Source organism: Phacochoerus africanus, chromosome 8 (genome assembly GCF_016906955.1).
Source record: "Phacochoerus africanus isolate WHEZ1 chromosome 8, ROS_Pafr_v1, whole genome shotgun sequence".
Classification (NCBI taxonomy): domain Eukaryota; kingdom Metazoa; phylum Chordata; class Mammalia; order Artiodactyla; family Suidae; genus Phacochoerus; species Phacochoerus africanus.
The window spans coordinates 10,452,562-10,473,605 of NC_062551.1; the positions used below are offsets into that span (position 1 = coordinate 10,452,562).

Genomic DNA, 21,044 nt, shown 5'->3' on the forward strand with positions numbered 1-21,044 from the left:
GTCCTATAAAGAAGTTGATTTTAATAATTCATCATTACAGAGTTCCCTTCATGGCTCAGCGGTGACAAATTCAACTAGTATCCATGAGGATGCGGGTTTGATCCCTGGCCTCACTCAGTGGGTTAAGGATCTGGCATTGCTGTGAGCTGTGGTGTAGGTCTCAGACGCAGCTTGGATCCCACATTGCTGTGGCTGTGGCTGGCAGCTACAGCTCTCATTTGACCCCCAGCCTGGGAACTTCCATATGCTGCTGGTGCTGCCCTAAAAAGACAAAATAATAATAAAAACTCATTATTAATCACAGTCTTCAAAAAACAATGCACGACTGAGAATCAACCTTTTGGGGGATTGTTCCATAAAAATGCATTTTTATAATGGGGGATGGTATCTATTCATTTATAGTCTGAGTTTGCAAAGTGACATTTGATAGCTCCATGCCTTGTCGCTTTTTTGAAGAGAGATTCTGAGAAGGAGATAGTTTTATCAGCCACCCAGAGACCAAAATAGAAGGAATGCCACAGAGAAACAAATAAAACACCAGGAACCCTAACAACTGGTCTATAAATCATTTACTTAAAACAACGTGTCCTGATGCAAAGAGCATGGGCATTGAGTCCAAATCCGTCTGTGCTTAAGTCCTGAGTTGGAATTTATGACTGTGAGATCTTGAGCAAATGAAGTCACCTTTCTGCGCCTCAGTTTCCTAATCTTTAATTAAACACTCTTGTAGACATATGAGGCATATAGGCCAGTGGGCGGTATCTGCCATTTATTTGGGGGCGATGGTGAGGGTTCCACCCACGACAGGTGCCTTTGCATTAGGTTTACCCGACGACCTCACCTACGTCATCGCAGCGAGGTGGGTGCCGTCAGTTCACAAGCATGTATTTCCTACGACTGGGTGCCCGACCTTGTTCTGCTGTTATGAGGACCCACGGATGGGAAGAAAGGCGGTAGACATTCTCACATCGTTTGAGAGACAGTGAGGCACTTGCTGGAATGATTGTATACCTGCTTTTGGAAGGAAGTAGTTTTAGGGACCGGGAACATTGATCACATTATAACGAAGAGGAGAAACATAAATTTAATCTGCTCACACTGTTGAGGCCCTTCCATGTTACCTGCTTTAGGAGAAGATGAGGATGAGTGTTTTCTCGTAGAAAATCAACCTTGCCCTTTGATGGTTACACTACTGTTAAGTCGGTAGTTTACCCTGGTCTAGCTCTCGTTTCAGCACTTGCTCTAACCCAGATAAAGAGCCTCGATCAGGCGTATAAATGTCCTGGGACTTGCTCTCCTGTACATAAAATGGGTACTACAGTACTTATACCTCCTTCACGGGGGGTTGTTAAGAGGGTCCTTGAAAGACATTATCTTTAAAAAGCAAGACGGTGTTAAATACTACTCATCTATTGAGACAGGACAGAGCGTCATATACTTTAGTGTTTGCCTAAAAAGAAATTTTTAAAATACATTAATCCCTCAAACTAACACTGTGCAGAACATTTTAAGGACATAAAAAATGACCAGGTATCTGTGTGGGTTCCCTTTGAGTTAACATTTGAAATTGCTCTTTCAACAGGGTTTGCTCCCATCAGTGGAATGTGCAGTAAGTACCGAAGTTGTACCATCAATGAAGATACAGGGCTTGGCCTGGCCTTCACCATTGCTCATGAGTCAGGGCACAAGTAAGTGACCGTCTGAGGCACCACTTTTTTTTTTTGACTGTGCCTGTGGCACGTGGGAATTCCTAGACCAGGGACCGAACCTGTGCCACAGCAATGACAGTCCTGGATCTTTAACTGTTAGCCCGCCAGGGGACTTGTGATGCACCACTTTATAGGAAAACCAGTTGGGTGATTCATTGGCATTCCTCTAATGATTATTACTGGTCTGCAATAAATGGGATAAACCTTACGTAAAGCTTAGAATAGGGGTTGATTATATGAAGGGCTCAAATAAAGGCCCCTCGTTGTTGAGGCTCTTTTTTTTTTTTTTTTTGGTCTTTTTTTTTGTTTTTGTTGTTGTTGTTGTTGTTGTTGCTGCTGCTGCTATTTCTTGGGCTGCTCCCGCGGCATATGGAGGTTCCCAGGCTAGGGGTTGAATCGGAGCTGTAGCCACCGGCCTACGCCAGAGCCACAGCAACGCGGGATCCGAGCCGCGTCTGCAACCTACACCACAGCTCACGGCAACGCCGGATCGTTAACCCACTGAGCAAGGGCAGGGACCGAACCCACAACCTCATGGTTCCTAGTCGGATTCGTTAACCACTGCGCCATGACGGGAACTCCTGTTGAGGCTCTTTTTAAACAATGTTTAATACCTACTCAATATTACATTGTGGATTTCAAGTTACTTAATGAATCCTTAGCTCTCTTAAGCGTGTGTTCGTTTTCTTCCAAATTTGGCTGCAGTGAAGATATTTTTTTCCCAACGGCTGTGGCCATGGCATATGGAAGTTCCTGGGCCACAGAGATCCACCCCACGCCATAGCAGCCACCCAAGCCACTGCCATGACAATACCAGACCCTTAACCCGCTGCACCACAAGGGAACTCCTTTAACTCATTTTTGTCTTTCTCTTTTCTTACCTGCTCAGTAACTCTGTCCCTCGCTTGGGTTTCTTGCTTCTTAATACCTCTTTTGCTTCCTCTAGTGATAATTTGGAAAATGGCTTCTCAGGAAGTTTTTTGTTTCCTTCTTTCTGCTTTAGTTTCGGCATGATTCACGACGGAGAGGGCAACCCCTGCAGGAAAGCTGAAGGCAATATCATGTCTCCCACGCTGACAGGGAACAATGGGGTGTTTTCCTGGTCTTCCTGCAGCCGGCAGTATCTCAAGAAATTCCTTAGGTAAGACCGGCCAGAGCTAGGGGTGTTCTAGGGTTTGGAGCAGTTACAGTGAATCGTAGGTGTGAAACAGCAGATGAGATCAGTGGATCAGTGATAATGGGGATATTGTCATGATTGTTATTGGGAAAAAAATACATCGAAGGTCTAATACCATGCCACATGCTGTCTGCATCTTGCCTCATTCAGTCCCTACATCCTCTCATGATCCTCATTCTAAAGTCAAGAAAATTGAGTCTTAAGGAAAGTGATTGTGTTGCTTCAAGCTCTACAGCTGGTAAGCTGTCGACGTAAGAATCACACTTAGGTCTGTGCGTAGACTCTCTCCTCTAAGACCTCTAGAGGTTGCTGTATATATTATCTTTTTACTCTAATGTCTTTCATCTAATCAATCAATTCACTCTTAAGAGTATTAAAAATGCTAAAATCATGTGCTTGTTTTACAATGAATGAAGCATTGCGTTGATAGGCTCTTTGATTTGAAATGACCACAAGCTAGGTCCACGTCCACAGACATCCGAAGGGAGTGATGACAGCTATATAAAATCCCCTAAATAACTCAGAACTCCTAGACCTCATTAATGAAATGGGAGGTAGGAAGGTAGCACTATTTGATTCCTATTTAATGATGAACCCAAAGTTGAAATTCTTGGAAGTTTCCTTTGGCTTTATTTGGTTATAACATTTGGCTCTTTGGCCATCATACAGCACTAAGAGTTGTTGTTAAACATGTATGTATATATATCATTTTATATGTTTATAGATATGTCTTATTAATCTGCGTTGACTCACAGAACCCTCAGGTTCTGATCACACTTCCCTGTGACCGCATATTAGCGAAATTAACCGTTTATTTGGGAATTAATGTTCTTTTTTTAAAAACTGTTTTATGGAGTTCCCGTCATGGCTCAGTGGTTAACGAATCTGACGAGGAACCATGAGGTTGCAGGTTCAATCCCTGGCCTTGCTCAGTGGGTTGAGGATCTGGTGTTGCTGTGAGCTGTGGTGTAGGTTGCAGACACAGCTCGGATCCTGAGTTGCTGTGGCTGTGGTGTAGGCTGGCAGCTGTAGCTCCGATTAGACCCCTAGCCTAGGAACCTCCATGTGCCACAGGTGTGGCCCTAGAAAAGACAAATACATACATACATACATACATACATAAAAACTGTCTTATTTTAGGAGTTCTCATCATGGTGTAGTGATAGTGAACCCAACTAGTGTCCATGAGGAGACGTTTGATCCCTGGCCTTGCTGAGTGGGTTAAGGATCCCGTGTTGCCTTGAGATGTGGTGTAGGTCACACATATGGCTCAGATCCCACAGCATTGCTGTGGCTGTGGTGTAGGCCGGCAGCTGTAGCTCTGATTCAGTCCTTAGCTTGGGAACTTCCAAATGCCACAGGTGTGGCCCTAAAAAGCAAAAAAACCAACCAACCAACCAACCAAACAAAAAACTATTTTATTTCATTGGCTGCCAGGTGGCATGTGGCGTTCCCAGGCCAGGGATGAGATCCAAGCTGCACTTGTGGCCTACACCTTAGCTGTGACCAGATCCTTTAACCCCTTGTACCTGCGTCCTGGCATTGCAGAGATGCTGCTGATCCGGTTGTGCTACAGTAGGAACTCCAGGAATTAATATTTCTGATACTCTTTTTTATGCAGTACCACTGCATATTATTTGCAGATGTTTATAGAATTAGCAATGTGCTCGGGCAAGGCTGATACAATGGAAGGATATCTAACCAAATGCTGCATCAAAGGATAGTAAAATTGACACTTTTGCTATGTGACTTTGTCACATAAAAGATTTCCTTATTAGTTTTAAAGTTAGGGTCCAGGGTCTGAAATGATCCTTTCTATCTCATGTGAGGATGGAATCAATAAATATTATAAATCAAAGGCAACTTGGTGTAGATTGAATTTCCATCATTAATATGATAGAGTTAAATGCTTTTGGATGATAACAACAGCAAAAGCTGACTTTGAATGCTTACTGTGCTCTGTTGAGCCTGTTAACATTGCCATGCTTGATCTATTAACAACTCTTATGGAAGTCAGATTATATCTGTAATGAGACGTGTAGATTACCTGGTTGACTAGGATCTCTGTATCTGACTCCAAAGTCATACACAACCACCATGCTGTTTTATCTCTAATTGACATCCTAGTTTAATTATTTAAGTGAATGGAGATAAAGTGCTTTCCAAGAATCCCTATGCCATCAAGACTGAATTTTTTTTTTTTTCTTAACACATTCCAGTTAAACATACCTTAGGGCAATTGTTCTACCTTATGTCCCAGTGTAGCCTTTCTCCTGATTTCTTTCAAAAACCCTACTCATTTTTTGCTCATAAAGACCATTTGACGTAAACTACATCTTTAGCCATTGCCCCATTATCTGTAAGAACTACAGCCTGACTTTGAACTCTATGAAGATAGGTAACTGCCCCTGTCTAGTTTATTTTGTACCTTTTCACACTCACCAAAGGACAGGCACTCATTAAAAGTGTGTTGAGTATTGTTGAATGAGGCTGGGTTTTCAAAGAGATTGACTTTGCCCATCTTCTACAGGCCAAGCCCGATCACGAGGAGTGGCTCTGACATCTAGTAAAACCCCCTGTGGCTGTGGAAATTCCATCTTCTTAGGACAGGACAGGACTTTCTCTCTTAACTTTAAGCATATAGCTACTTCTTGAACCGTGTTATATTCTTCTTCGCATGAATCCATTCAGAGGTAATTATTTTATGAGGCAGGATCACAGGTAACCACGGTAACTAATAAGGATATGTTATCACTGCAGTACCCCTCAGGCTGGGTGTCTGGTGGATGAGCCCAAGCAAACAGGACAGTATAAATATCCGGAGAAACTGCCAGGACAGATTTATGATGCTGACACACAGTGCAAGTGGCAGTTTGGAGCAAAAGCCAAGTTATGCAGCCTTGGTTTTGTGAAGGTATGTTTGCTTGTGATTTCAAACTTACATTAAGATTCTATAATGTGTCTGTGTACCTAACAGAAGTATAAACATTTGGTTTGCTAAGGGCAAGGGTTAGAATCTGGGTTATCTCTCAAATGTCAGTTGTTTGGCCAGATAATTAAGTGGCAATTTTACTGTCAATGAATTATCCAGGCTTATCCCACATAGACCGTGGCCAGTTTAAATACCATCAGATTGCATCCTTGGAAGAAAATTCCCCCACTCTAGAGGGAGATTTTATCACAAGTAGTAAATCTGGATACGATAGCTTTTACCCATTGCTCATAACTGTTTTTGTTATCGTTGTTTCATTCTCCCTTTTAATGTAGTACATGTAAGATCATCACCCCCTGAAAAACATACAGATGCCTTTTACAGCAGTATGAACACTGTTATTGGCAGTCAGCTTTTTGGGGGGGGCAGGTAAAAATCCAAGGTGTATCTCGAATAATCCTAATATGGTTTTTATGTCAAGTCTTTCATTCAAGAAAGACTTACCTTTTGGGCAAAAGATATATGGGAAAAAGGAAAGTCCATGATGTAGAAATGGGAGAAACAGTGGGTCAGCCGCTGCATCACCACCGATCTCAGGAGCACTGAAAAGAGAGTCATTTTTAAGATGATTTTTTTCTAGTGTCCAAAGAGAAACATGGAAACTCTAGGTATCTGGATGCATGGGAATTATGGAGACCTATTATTCCTCTTCTCATCTCTTCTCCTATTCCTTCATCTCCTTTCTTTTCTCTCTTCCTTTTTCTCCATCACTGTCACCGACCACCACCGTTATCACCAGTGCCGCCATCGCCACTGCCGTGACCACCATCCCTAACACCATTCGCAAAAATAAACTCAGAATGGATTAAAGACCTAGATATAAGACCAGACACTATAAAACTCTTAGAGGAAAACATAGGCCGAACACTCTGCGACATAAACCAGAGCAATATCTTCTCAGATCCACCTCCCAGAATAATGACAATAAAAACAGAAATAAACAAATGGGACTTAAAAGTTTCTGCACAGCAAAGGGAACTCTAAACAAAACAAAAAGACAACCCACAGATTGAGAGAAAATATTTGCAAATGAAGCAACTGACAAGGGATTAATCTCCAAAATTTATAAACACTCCCTGCAACTCAATACCAAAAAAACACAAACAACCCCATCAAAAAATGGGCAGAAGATCTAAACAGACAATTCTCCAAAGAAGACATACATGTGGTCAAAAAACACATGAAAAGATGTTCAGCATCACTAATTATTAGAGAAATGCAAATCAAAACCTCTGTGAGGTACCACCTTACACCAGCCAAAATGACCATCATCCAAAAGTCTACAAACAATAAGTGCTGGAGAGGATATGGAGAAAAGGGAACCCTATTACACTGTTGGTGGGAATGTAAATTGATGCAACCACTGTGGAAAACAGTATGGCGATTCCTCAGAAAACTAAACATAGAACTATCATTTGATCCAGCAATCCCACTCCTGGGCATCTATCCAGAGAAAACCATGACTGAAAATATACATGTACTCCAATGTTCATTGTAGCACTCTATACAATAGGCAAGACATGGAAGCAACCTAAATGTCCATCGACAGAGGAGTGTATCAAGAAGATGTGGTACATATGCACAATGGAATATTACTCAGCCATTAAAAGGAAAGAAATAACGGTATTTGCAGCAACATGGATGGACCTAGAAATTATCATGCTAAGTGAAGTTAGTCAGATAGTGAGATACCAACATCAAATGCTATCACTTACATATGTGGAATCTGAAAAAAGGACAGACTGAACTTCTTTGCAGAACAGATACTGACTCACAGACTTAGAAAACTTATGGCTTCCAAATGAGACAGGTTGGGGGGTGGGGTGATGTGCTGGGGGGTTGAGATGGAAATGATATAAAATTGGGTTGTGAAGATTGTGGTACAACTATAAATGTAATAAAATTCATTTTTAAAGAAGATTGACAGCTACTTGGATTCCCTGCTGTGGCACAATGGGATCAGCAGCATCTCCGCAGTGCCAGGATGCTGGTTCCTGGCCCAGCACAGTGGCTTAAGGATCTGGTATTGCCAAAGCTGTGGTGTAGGTTGTAACTATGGCTTGGATCTGATCCCTAGTCTGGGAACTCCATACACCACAGGGTGGCCAAAAAAGAAGAAAGGAAAAAAGATGGACAGCTACTGAGCCAGACAGTCTTTAATTTTAAGCGTATGTGCATGTGCACATGGGCACACCCCTCTGGCTTTGGGAGTTAGGAAGACCTGGGTCTAACAACTTATTCCATGATTCTAGAACTCTGGGTACCTGACAACCTCTCCCAGCTTTAGGTCCACTTCTGTAAGGTGAGGATAACGATTAGCTCTTCCCTGGTCATTGTGAGGATGAGTCTCCTGGGACATTTGCCCCATTTGATAAATAATGAAGGTTTCCTTCTTGTTGTCCTCCTGGAGTATCTTCATCAGCATCTTCACCATCACACTGGCTGTTCTCGCCCAGCAGCTGGCTTGTCTGTTGGCCTGGAGCTAGCTGTTTGACCACTTGCCCCCCTTCCCTCCTCTCCCACTCCTCACTTGTCTGTGTCTTTGGCACATCAAGCTTCAACTCTTTTACATTCATTGTGTTCAGTTGGAGTTCCCTGGTGGCCCAGTGGTTAAGGACTTGGCGTTGTCACCGCTGCACCTTGGGTCACCACTGTGGCGCAGGTTCCATCCCTGGCCTGGGAACTTACACATCCCACAGGTGCAGCCAAAGAAGAAGTGAGTTTTTAAGTTAGGTTAATTGTTTCATGTTATGAGGACAGACCTAAAGAAGGGTTACTAACCTCCATGGCAAGAACATGCATTTGATGATTTTGCACTTACTAAATGGTACTGACTTGGTTAGTCAATCAGTACTATTTTACCGGGATGCCCCAAGCACTGCATTCTCATCAGTGCTTCCCCTGCTGGCTAGTTTACCAAGTTAGAAATGAGTAACCCATACTCTGCACTTCAGTAGCCGGCAGGCACTGCCACAGAGCAGAAGCTCATCAAATGTTCATTTAAAAGGCATACCCAGTATAGAAGGATGGGCATGTATTTCTTCTATCAAGAATTTGACATTGTAGGGAGTTCCCGTTTTGGCACCGTGGAAATGAATCCAACTCATATCCATGAGGATGTGGGTTCAATCCCTGGCCTCGCTCAGTGGACTAGGGATCCAGCATTGCTATGAGCCGTGGTGTAGGTTGCAGACGCAGCTTGGATCCCATATTGCTGTGGCTGTGGCGTAGGCCAGCAGCTGTAGCTCGGATTTGACCCCTAGCCTGGGAATTTCCATATGCCATGGGTGTGGCCCTAAAAAAGAAAAAAAAAAAGAATAGAAAATTGCAATGAGTGAAGGGAACCAAAAGGTACAAATGTTCAGTTATGGAATAAATATGTCACAAGGATATAATCTACAGTACGGTGATTTTTTAAAAATACTGAATTGTGTGTTTGAAAGTTAGTGAGAGAGCAGATTTTAAAGGCCCCATAACAAGAGAAAAAAAAATTATAACTATATATGCTAACAGATGTTAACTAGATTTATTGCGGTGATGACTTCACAGTACATACAGCATCAAATCATTATGTTGCACACCTGAGACTAAAGCTATATAGCAATTATACCCTAATAAAATTATTTAAAGAAAGAATTTGACATTGGGATAAAAGAATAAAGAGAAAATTCCTAGTATCTATATCACAGCTACTTTTTTTTTTTTTTTTTGGCTGCGCCCACAGCAAGTATGTAGAAGTTCCTGGGCCAGGGATTGAACCTGCGCCACAACAGTAGCCCCAGTTACTAAGTGACAAGTCCATATCCTTAACCCACTGTGCCGCCAGTGAACTCTTCACAGCTATTTTTTAATTTATTAAATTTATTGTATCACATTTCAACTTCGATTAACTTTCCCCATGGACTTTATTCCAACTCTATTGATGTCCTTTTATGTTTTTCATATGTTTCCTGCTTTCCTGTCTTTGAGCCTTTGTCTGTATGTTTCCCATCCTGAAATTCTGCATGGCCATCCGTGTGACAGATATCTATCATTTTTTATTGTTGTGAAGATTCCGCTCAAATGCTACCTCCTTTTCTTCTCCAAGGAAATTTGTATTTTCCTTTCCCTGAGCTCTATCCTCACCCTCTATGTCACCTTCACAAACTGGTGATACTATATTTTAACTGTGTCTGTCACTCTCTTGCCTCAGTAGATGGAGAGTATCATCAATGCCTGGGATGTCCCTGATATGTGAACAGATGCTCCGTAATTATTGGATATAGTATGATAACCAAAGCTCATGTGTTTTTAGCACTACCATTTCCCTTTTTTAACTTTTTGTAAAGTATAGTTGATTTACAGTGTTGTGGCAATTTCTGCCGTACAGCAAAGTGACTCAGTCATACACACACACACACATATATACATTCTTTTTCTCATACTATCTTCTATCATGTTCTATCCCAAGTGATTGGATATAGTTCCACGTGCTGTAAAGTAGGACCTCATTGCTTATCCATTCTAAATGTAATAGTTCACATCTACCAATTGCAAACTCCCTTTCTATCCCACTCCCTCCCCCTTCCCCTTGGCAACCACAAGTCTGTGCTCTTTGTCTATGAGTCTGTTTCTGTTCTGTAGATAGGTTCATTTGTACCATATTTTAGAGTCCATGTACAAATAATATCATATGGTATTTGTCTTTTTCTTTCTGACTTACTTCACTAAGCATGAGAATTATTTTACTCTTTTTTGTGGCTGAGTAGTATTCCATCGTATATATGTACCACATCTTCTGTATCTATTCATCTATTGATGGACATTTAGGTTGTTGCCATGTCTTGGGTATTATGAATAGTGCTGCTCTGAATATAGGGGTTTAGCACTTCATTTTCATAAAATGGGAGATTTTTGCCACCATCCCGTTGTCACCCCTCCTCAAGGAAGAAAGAGTGATTTCTCGAAGAAAAAAAGGAGTAAGAGAAGATTCTGGGATTTGGGGCTTGAGAAGCTAGAAGTAAGTAATAAAGTGAGCTGGAGAAGCTGAACATGTTCATTGCAACACTATATTCAATAGCCCAAGACATGGAAACAACCTAAATGTCCACTGACAGAGGAGTGGATCAAGGAAATGTGGTATATATACACAATGGAATATTACTCAGCCATTAAAAAGAAAGAAATAATGGCATTTGCAGCAACATGATTGGACCTAGAAATTATCATGCCAAGTGAAGTTAGACAGTGAGATACCAACATCATGTGCTATCACTTATATGTGGAGTCTAAAAAAAGGATACAATGAACTTGTTTGCAGAACAGATAATGACTCACAGACTTTGAAAAAATTACGGTTGCCAAAGGAGACAGGTTGGGGGGGGGTGGGAGGCATGGGCTAGGGGTTTGGGATGGAAACGATATAAAATTGGGTTGTGATGATCGTTGTACAACTATAAATGTAGTCAAAATTCTTTTTTTTTTTTTAAAGAAGGCTGAACATGGAACAGACTTTAGAGGACAGATGGGGAATTTTATTTTGGGTGTGTTAAGTGTGAGGTGCTTTCTAAAATTTGATTTACAAAGACCATTAACATTTTGAGTGTGTGACATTTCACTTGAAGGGGCATCCATTCTTGAGAATACAACAGGAGAACATGGCCAACTGGGGACAGGACAGAACAACATATAGCCTTGAGTTGCTTTCCTTTAAAAATCACATCCAGGCAACACAAGACCTTGGAGTCTGCATGGTTATTTTCTTTTTTCCCTTAAATTATGACTTAAGTCTAGGGAATTGTAGATAAGGAAAAGTTAGATGACTTTGCTGGGGGCAAAAAAGAGGGAAGAACAAGGGGGAAAAAAACGTGCAAACTCTCATTTCTGTTTACTTTGAAAGGGAGCTGCCTCAGAGGGTTCTTGGGTCATTGGAGCATGTAGTTGGCTATAATTACGTTTGACTTCTGTACTTCACCGCAGAAGAAATAACATGTTCATACAGCCTGTCGTATTTCACTCTGGAATCCCTGGGTTTTTGTGTTTTGCTTTATTTTCCTGGTCTTCTCCAGCTGCCCCCTTTTCCTTAGCCCCGTGGCTTGGCTTTGGCTGTGGAATCTGGGTCTTCTTTGCTTTGCTCGGCCTTGGGGTCGTGTTGGTGGCTGCCACGTAGGCTCTGGGTGTGGGTTATGGCTTTCCTCTGGCTGTAAAGAGGGAAAACAATTTAATCCTCAAAGCCTTTCAAACCCTGGCTTTAATTGTGTCAGTGGTTACCTCCCACTCCTCCGTTTTGATGTAGAATGTCCTTTCCCCCACTTAACCTGTCCCCCTCGGACCCCGGCCGACCCACTATGGGAACACACAGAGATGATGGACCTGATTTTCTTTGTTGGAAGCCTGCCTTATGCTTTCTACTAATGTCGGTAGCAAGTTCATTTCCATGGGTAACATTTCCACATGGTGTCTTACGAGCTGTTTTGAGATTTGGAAATAATACGTGTGGCGCATGTCTGGAGCCATTACTGATGAAGATGTTGCCGAGAAGTATCCTAAAAGCTCCTCCCTTCTCTTTGCAGGGGCCGATTTTATGGTCCACAAGACCAGGTTCACTGCACGTCTCTAGTTTCCCTGTGTTTTCCTGTCTCAGTCCTGTGGAAAACTTTTTTATGAAATCTCTCTAAGCATGTTCTTGCCATATTTTCTGACCATGAAATCTGGATTAACCAGAATGCTCGGAGAAGCGAGTGCCTAGTTAAATGAATTTTCACGGTTACCAGAGGTGACCACACTGATCATCTAGTTTCTTCTCTCATTGTTAATATTTTCCTGCAAATGGATGTGTTACATTTCTCAGTTCATAGAATGTGGCGAACAAAATGGAATGACTTTGTCGATTCGTGATTTTGACATTGCCTTAACGATGTAATTCTGAAGGGCAACCTCACCTGTTTGCTCTGGAAGGCATCTGGTTTAGTCCCCTTACTTTATAGATAGGCAGCTGAGGCCAGGAGAAGTTCAGAGCTTTCTAGCATCCAAGGATGGTAAATCCAGGTCCAGAGCACTTATTCACAGGTGAGGAAACCGCAACTTAAAGGTCTTCTATAACATGTCCATAGGTCATGAAACTTAGACGTACAGGACAAAGATTTGAATCAGACTTGATTATTCCAGTCTTGGCCAGTTCTGCTTCAATTATGATGATGATAATGGTGATGATGATGGTGATGATGACAGTGGTGATGATGATGGTGATGATGGTAATGATGATGGTGATGATGTTGATAGTGATGATGATGATGATGATGGTGGTGATGATAATGGTGATGATGGTGATGATGATGGTGATGATGATAATGGTAATGATGATGATGATGGTGCTGATGATGGTAGTGATGATGGTGATGGTAATGATAATGGTGATGATGATGATGGTGATGATGACAGTGGTGATGATGATGGTAATGATGATGTTGATGGTGATGATGATGATGATGATGGTGGTGATGATGGTGATGATGATGGTGATGATGGTAATGATGATGGTGATGATGGTGATGGTGATGATGATAATGGTGATGATGGTAATGATGATGGTGATGATGGTAATGATGATGGTGATGATGATGGTGATGATGATAATGGTGATGATGGTAATGATGGCGATGAAGGTGATGATGATAATGGTGATGATGGTAATGATGATGGTGGTGATGATGATAATGGTGATGGTGATGATGATAATGGTGATGATGATGATGATGGTGCTGATGATGGTAGTGATGATGATGATGGTAATGATGATGGTGATGATGTTGATGGTGATGATGATATGGTGATGATGATAATGGTGATGATAATGGTGATGATGGTAATGATGATGGTGATGATGATGGTAATGATGATGGTGATGATGATGATAATGATGATGATGATGATGGTGCTGATGATGGTGATGATGATGGTGATGATGGTAATGATGATGGTGATGATGTTGATGGTGATGATGATGATGATGGTGGTGATGATGATTATGGTGATGATGGTGATGATGATAATGGTAATGATGATGATGATGGTGCTGATGATGGTAGTGATGATGATGATGGTAGTGATGATGGTGATGATGTTGATGGTGATGATGATAATGGTGATGATGGTAATGATGATGGTGATGATGGTAATGATGGTGATGATGATGATGATGATGGTGCTGATGATGGTAGTGATGATGGTGATGATGTTGATGGTGATGATGATGATGGTGATGATGGTAATGATGGTGATGATGGTGATGATGATGATGATGGTGCTGATGATGGTAGTGATGATGATGATGGTGCTGATGACAATGGTCATAATAGTGATATTGATGATTAGCAACCAGGTCTTTTACTTAAAAGTCTCTAAATTAACTATTGTTACCACCCAGTCTTTACTAAATATACATGAATACACAGGTAGTGTAGAAATTTACTGCTTAGATGTTTGGTAGAACGTATTACTGGTTGCCCCGCTACTACTAACTTCACTTGCCTCTCCTTTCTGGATAATGTCCCAATTCAGCCACCTCAAAATAGGGTATTGTGAACAACAGCTTTGGATGCTTTTGTTTTAATTCTTTCATCACCCTTACCAGCTCCTTCTTTCCTTTCAGGACATTTGCAAATCACTTTGGTGCCACCGAGTGGGCCACAGGTGTGAGACCAAGTTCATGCCTGCAGCGGAAGGGACCGTTTGTGGCTTGAGTATGGTAAACTGCATACTTGTTAGTTTTTAGTTCTAGAGACTTGACAAAGCATAGAACCCAAACTGTTTGTAACTGTGATCTCAGAATGGAATGCTTTGGCTGCATTTACTTTCCAACTTTGCTTTAAATTAACCAGCATTCTTTAGTAGCTATGCTAAAACTCAATGCTAGTGTAATCTAGTTGGCTCCATTGTCTAAGCAGATTTTTTTACTTTTGCCTTTGTTTTCCATTTTTAGATGGAGGCTTGAGTCAAAAGATTTCCTTTTTAAATTTTATTTTTAGGGCTGCACCTGCAGCACATGGAAGTTCCTAGGCTAAGGTTGAATTGGAGCTGCAGCTGCCAGCCTACACCACAGCCACAGCAACACCAGATCTGAGCTGCACCTGCGAACTATACCACAGCTTGAGGCAATGCTGGATCCTTAACCCATTGAGCAGGGCCAGGGATTGAACCCGCATCCTCATGAGTACTAGTCAGATTCTCAACTCACTGAGCCACAACGGGAACTCCAAAACTTTTCTATTTCAGTGAGCCAGAGCATTTCATTCTCTATCGTTTGCCTTTTTAATTCGATTCAGTATAGACAAGCCTCAGGCAGCAGATGTTTCCTTTGTAGCAAAGAAAGGACTGTCCCTCCATATAAAGCTCTTCATCCTCACCCCCACAGGACCCATCATGGCCCTTGAGACATGTCCAATAGCATCCCATCGCTTAGAGTGACATCAGGTTGTCTTTTCACCAGCAAGCATCTTCAACCCTAAGAGCCATTTCCATTATAGGAGATTATGGGGAGATTTCTGTGTTTTGAATGAAGGACGCTCATATTTTAGTTTCAGTTTTCCTTCTGCCATCCTAGTAGAGTCTGGAGGGAAAGGTACACTTGAGGTACCAAAAAATGATCCAGATCAGGGATGTAACTTCAAAAGACTGTGACAGAGAAGCTGTGCCCAATGAGAGAGCCTGAGATATGACAGGGTTTTTGGCCTCTGCCATTGGCTTTCTTGAGGCAGCCAAGCTGGTAGAGAAGAATTGGCCATTTCAAGTGAACTCAATTCCAGCATAATTTTCTGATGACTTGATATTGGTGAAAGGAGCCTCTGGGATAAATAAAACTCCATTTTATGTCTTCAGACATTTACAGTCCAGTGGGCAAATCTGTGCCGAAGCCGATAGCTTTAACATTCTTTTTAAACATCCCTTCCTGAAGCACATAGTTGGTAATGACGTCTGAATGAGTGAGAAGTGAATCCCGCTCAAAATTACTCAGGCACTTAGAATAAACGAAGAGGAGCGGGTGCCCCAGGACAGATCTTGGAATTTGAATTTGAAGTTCTTTAGTTGGATGAAAGAGACACTTTTAGAGAGAGACCAACAATAAAGGCAAAGACAGAAAACACGAAATGAGTGAATGTTCAGAAAAGGCTCCCTGATATTTAAGTTTAACACCTCGTAAAAGATTTGTTCTTTTTAACCATTTTAAAGAAAATTAACATTTTAAAAAATGGAAGCATTATGTGCCATTTTTAATCAGATGTCCCAGTGTTAGGAAATCCTACTGGAGTCTTGATGAAAATGTGCAGAAGGGTGTTTTATCTGTGATGATACAAAACAACAAATTCATTGAATAATTGAACATATAAGTACTGCCCGAGTCATATTTATGTTTTTTTTTTTTTTATTTTTAGGGCCACTCCCACGGCATAAGGAAGTTCTCGGGCTAGGGGTGGAGTTGGAGCTGTAGCTGCAGGCCTACACCACAGCCACAGCAACACCAAATCCGAGGCACATCTGTGACCTATGCCACAGCTTGCAGCAATGCCAGATCCTTAACCCACTGAGTGAGGCCAGGGATCAAACCCACATCCTCATGGACACTTGCATTCTTAACCTGATGAGCCGTAATGGGAACTACTATTTTTATTTTTAAAGCCTTAAAATGTAGATCTTACAACTTGAGGGCTAATGGGCATTCTTTCATTCAGAAAGCAACAATGTTAGACATAAGAGAGATGGAGGAGAAAAAAAATTATATAGTAAATGAGGAAAATAAGTGATAAATGGCATAGGTATAAGGTCTGTTAGGTAAATAACACACAAGATCTAGTTTGACAGGGACTAAAATGCCTCTGAATGAAACTCCACTTAATATGACATGAGATAAGCCAGGCTAGAAATTAAAAAATAGATGTTCTAATATTCTGTTTCCTAACTCATTATTTTAAAGCACCATAGCATTCTGGTAAATTCCACCCATCATCACTCTAGTAAAATCACTCTGCATTCGTGTATACAGTCCTTGGAGCCTTCCTTCCCTAGGGGACGTAACTAGTATTTATTAGACTGTAAACTCCATGAGGCCATGGCCTAGTTTTACTCGTTTTTATCCTGAGTGTCCTGCAGAATAGCAGTCACCCCATATTTTAGTTGTTTCTTTCTTTATAAATGAACCCAGTTGAATCGTTCCTGCCTCCTTCTCCCTGGTCCTCTGGTAATATTTCTGCCCAGTGACACACATGTGAGCATGTATAAGTCATATACTTTTATCTAGATTATGTGTACAAGGAACGAAAGGTTTGCTTGCTGTCCGTCATAAAAAGTATTTGCCCAAGTTGTAGCCATTTAATTTGAAATTAGAAGCAGAGATAGAAGTATATATGGAGGCATCCATATAACTACATATGTATATATTTGATGTATTACATTGTATATGTGGAGTTTTACGTATACATGCAGATCCATGCGCATATGGGTGTATGTTCGTATAGATTCCTGATTTCTCTGCTGATCTAAAGCCCCAGAGGAGACCCACTCCCTGAACTCAATACTAGGATGAATACTGAAATTTTAAAAAAGGCCAATTAACTGTAGGATTGAGACAGATCTAAAAACCGTATTTCTAGCATTCCCTTGCGGCACAGTGGGTTAAAGATCTGGAGTTGTCACTGCTGTGGCATAGGTTCCATCCCTGGCCCGGGAACTTCTGCATGTCGCAGGCACAGCCAATAAATAGATAAATATAATAAATAATAAAAACCATGTATTTCCCCCCCCCACCCACACACACACACGAAGAGAAGAAAACAATGCATTGGTAATTTGCTTCCCTGGTGAGATGTGACCATGTCCTGATCAGGAGCTTAAGCTACTGGGTTGAAATCCAGTCGCAGCAAGTTGTGTCACTAGCTGGTAGTTTGAGCAAGTTAGCCTTTCTTTTCTAAGTTCCTCTCACTCAGGAAATAGTTATTAACCGCCACACGCTTTGTGAGGGTCCTCTTAAATGCTGCCTAGGACAGGCTCCCCCGTCCTCCCGCCAGGCACCATTGTGGACACATGGAAGCAACTTCATAAACTGTAGCTGCTTCTCTTGTTGTTGTTGGCTGTTACTTTGTCACAGCCGCTGAGCTCAGTCCTGGAGAGACCCAGCCATTCCTGCCGAGGAGGATTGCGATTCCGGCTTGCGGTTGACAAAATCCTCAAATGACCAATCGCTTCCCCGCCTTCAAAGTTTTCAACATTGTTGTATGATTTCATACAAACTCCAGAGTGGCAGTTAATCCAAGCAAAGGAAAAATGGAAAGCAGAAGAATTAATCAGCACATGGCAAGAATTTGAATAAAGGAAGCGATCTCTTGATCTAAGCAAAGTGCACTAGCAACCAAACCTCACAATAAACAGCCACGAAGCCAAGTGTACCACAGGGGAACAGTGCAGATTTGAAAGCGAAAACAAGTTCCCCATAATTCTGTAACCGAACCCCACTCCTTGTCAGAACCTGGCACGGACCAAACCCCAATCCTGTGGATCTAATTGCAGAGGCTTTTCGGAAAGTGTGCAGTTAGGCTAATCCATGCAAAACTTGCTCATAATAAAAGTACCACGGGGCGGGGGGGAACCCCACTCCCAGCGGTGAATGCAGTCCCTAAGGACAGGGGTGACTCGCAAAGCTGGATTGGATCACCAAGGAGAATTCAGATGGAAAAGTCAGGGCAAGCTGGGCTTGAGCAGAGCACCAGCACATGGGACCCAACACCAATTTAGAAAAGACAGTCAGCTCAAAGTCCTCAGAGGGTCCAACCTTGGGACCATCATAAGACTGAAGGGCAAAGGGTGTTATCTAAACACACAGTTCACATAGCTACTTGGTATCATAAGGTATGCTCCATAGAGAAGGTTTGGAATTAAACTGTGTGCATCATTGATGAGTTCCCACTGTGACACGGTGAGTTAAGAACCTGAAAACAACAGCTCAGTTTGCTTAGGAGACGTGGATTCTATCCCTGGCCTGGCGCAGTGGATTAAAGGATTCAGCATACCATCACAGCTGCAGCTCAGATTCATTTCCCTAGCCCAGGAAGTTCCATATGCTGCAGGTTTGGCCATTTAAAAAAAAAAAAAAAAGCAGCATGATTATATGTCTTTCTGTTGTGATCATCTTTTTTTTTGTCTTTTTTTGCTATTTCGTGGGCCGATCTCGCGGCATATGGAGGTTCCCAGGCTAGGGGTCTAATCGGAGCTATAGCTGCCAGCCTATGCCAGAGCCACAGCAACACAGGATCCGAGCCGCGTCTGTGACCTACACCACAGCTCACGGCAACGCCGGATCGTTAACCCACTGAGCAAGGGCAGGGACTGAACCCGCAACCTCATGGTTCCTAGTCGGATTCGTTAACCACTGCGCCACGACGGGAGCTCCCTGTTGTGATCATCTTTTGAATGATTGCTTCTGTGTTCATATCTGAAACGCTGGTCCTCGTGGGGGGAGCAAGCCCAGGAATTCTCCAAGCAGCATTGTTTCCAGATGGCAGGAGAGGCTCTATGCGCTGCTTTTGTCTGCACTGCCTCCCTTGGCTGCTGGATGGTGGAATCATACGGAACCTGTCACCTGGACAGCTCACAAAGCCTGTCACAGGCAGCCTGTTGGTGACCTTTGCCCCTTCTCCCTAGATGTCCGCCTTTGAACACGCACACAGCCAAGGCAGAGTACCAAGTGAGTACAGGCAGCTAGCCAAGGGGTATACCCCAGGCACTTGCAGGCTCCCATTTGCCACCAGACTCGTTCTTCCTGTTACCCTGCAGGTGTCTGCACCTCCACATGCTTGCCCAGGTGGTCTCTGAATGTCGCACATTCTTTTCACAGTGGTGTCGGCAAGGTCAGTGTGTCAAGTTTGGGGAGCACGGGCCTCGGCCTGTCCACGGCCAGTGGTCCGCCTGGTCGAAGTGGTCAGAATGTTCCCGAACGTGCGGTGGAGGCGTCAGGTATCAAGAGAGACACTGCAATAACCCCAAGTAAGACCCCGACCGAAAATCAGTATGTGTAAGGCAGGTACTTTCAGCCCATTCCGTGTTGCGTCTTTGTTTGGCTTCCAACTGAGTTTCAGTGCACTTTTCTTCCATCTGGTGAATAGCGATCAATGAGGGTTTTACTGTTTGCATAGAAAGGCTGTATATACTGGGGTGGCGGGGGGAAGGTAGGGGTGGACAGAAACCTCAAAACAGTAAAGGAGTTATTCTCTGGATGACTCTGATGATCAGGATTCCAGTAATGGCGGGAGTTGCTTTCTGCATCTAAATTAGAGCCAGCCATTCACTCAGTCACATGCCTGGGGTATTGTAGAGCCGAGAAGCTTGGCTGGTGGACCGTGTGTGTGTCTGTGTGTGTGTTTCAAACTGATGAACTGGAGAAAGTATGCTGATTTTTGCCTTGCAGGAATGTACATCAACACGTGTTGACAGATCTGCCTGACTTTTCAAGAAAAAGCAGAAATCCGAAAAAATGTTGTGTGTGAAATTTCCCAGCTTTTAAAATGTTGACAACAAATTCAGTTTTCTTTAGAAAAAGAAAATGCTTGGATGACTAATCAGAGCATCTCCGGGATGACATTGACTTACGGGCACCTGTAGGCACCGTCTGATCTGGTGGTACTGGGGTTCAGACCTGTCATCTGTGTTCTGTGAAATTGAAGGGGGTTTTACCTTACTTGCATCTGCTTTAAGTCCCACATGAAACACATGTGAGATGTATATTTCCCAACTGGCATGGTGATGTAGAAAGAGCCCAGACCTTAAAGATAGAAAGATGTGACTCCAGAAGTTCCCGCTGTGGCTCAGTGGAAATGAACTTGACTCGTATCTGTAAGAACGTGGGTTTGATCCCTGGCCTCACTCAGTGGGTTAAGGATCCAGCGTTTCTGTGAGCTGTGGTTTAGGTTGCAGATGTGGCTCGGATCTGGTGTTGCTGTGGCTGTGGTGTAGGCCGGCAGCTACAGCTCCACTTCAACCCCTAGCCTGGGAACCTTCATATGCCACAGACGCGGCCCTAAAAGGGCATAAATAAATAAAATGGGGACAGTAACTCCCATCTCAGATGGTTTGGTGGGTTAGAAATTGCTTCTGTAGAATGCCTGGCCCCCTGGGGAGCACTCGATGGGCATTCAGTGAAAGG

The 21,044-nt window shown here is 42.6% G+C and overlaps 1 protein-coding gene across 1 annotated transcript in view; it reads left to right on the forward strand.

The window, feature by feature from the left end:
• The window catches only part of ADAMTS18 (ADAM metallopeptidase with thrombospondin type 1 motif 18), a 164,883-nt gene that overhangs the window by 83,723 nt on the left and 60,116 nt on the right, over positions 1 to 21,044 (forward strand). The window contains exons 8-12 of the mRNA XM_047792836.1: positions 1,583 to 1,688; positions 2,713 to 2,850; positions 5,647 to 5,800; positions 14,508 to 14,603; positions 19,740 to 19,888. Coding sequence (XP_047648792.1) covers positions 1,583 to 1,688; positions 2,713 to 2,850; positions 5,647 to 5,800; positions 14,508 to 14,603; positions 19,740 to 19,888 — 643 coding nt within the window. The remainder of the gene's footprint in view (positions 1 to 1,582; positions 1,689 to 2,712; positions 2,851 to 5,646; positions 5,801 to 14,507; positions 14,604 to 19,739; positions 19,889 to 21,044) is intronic.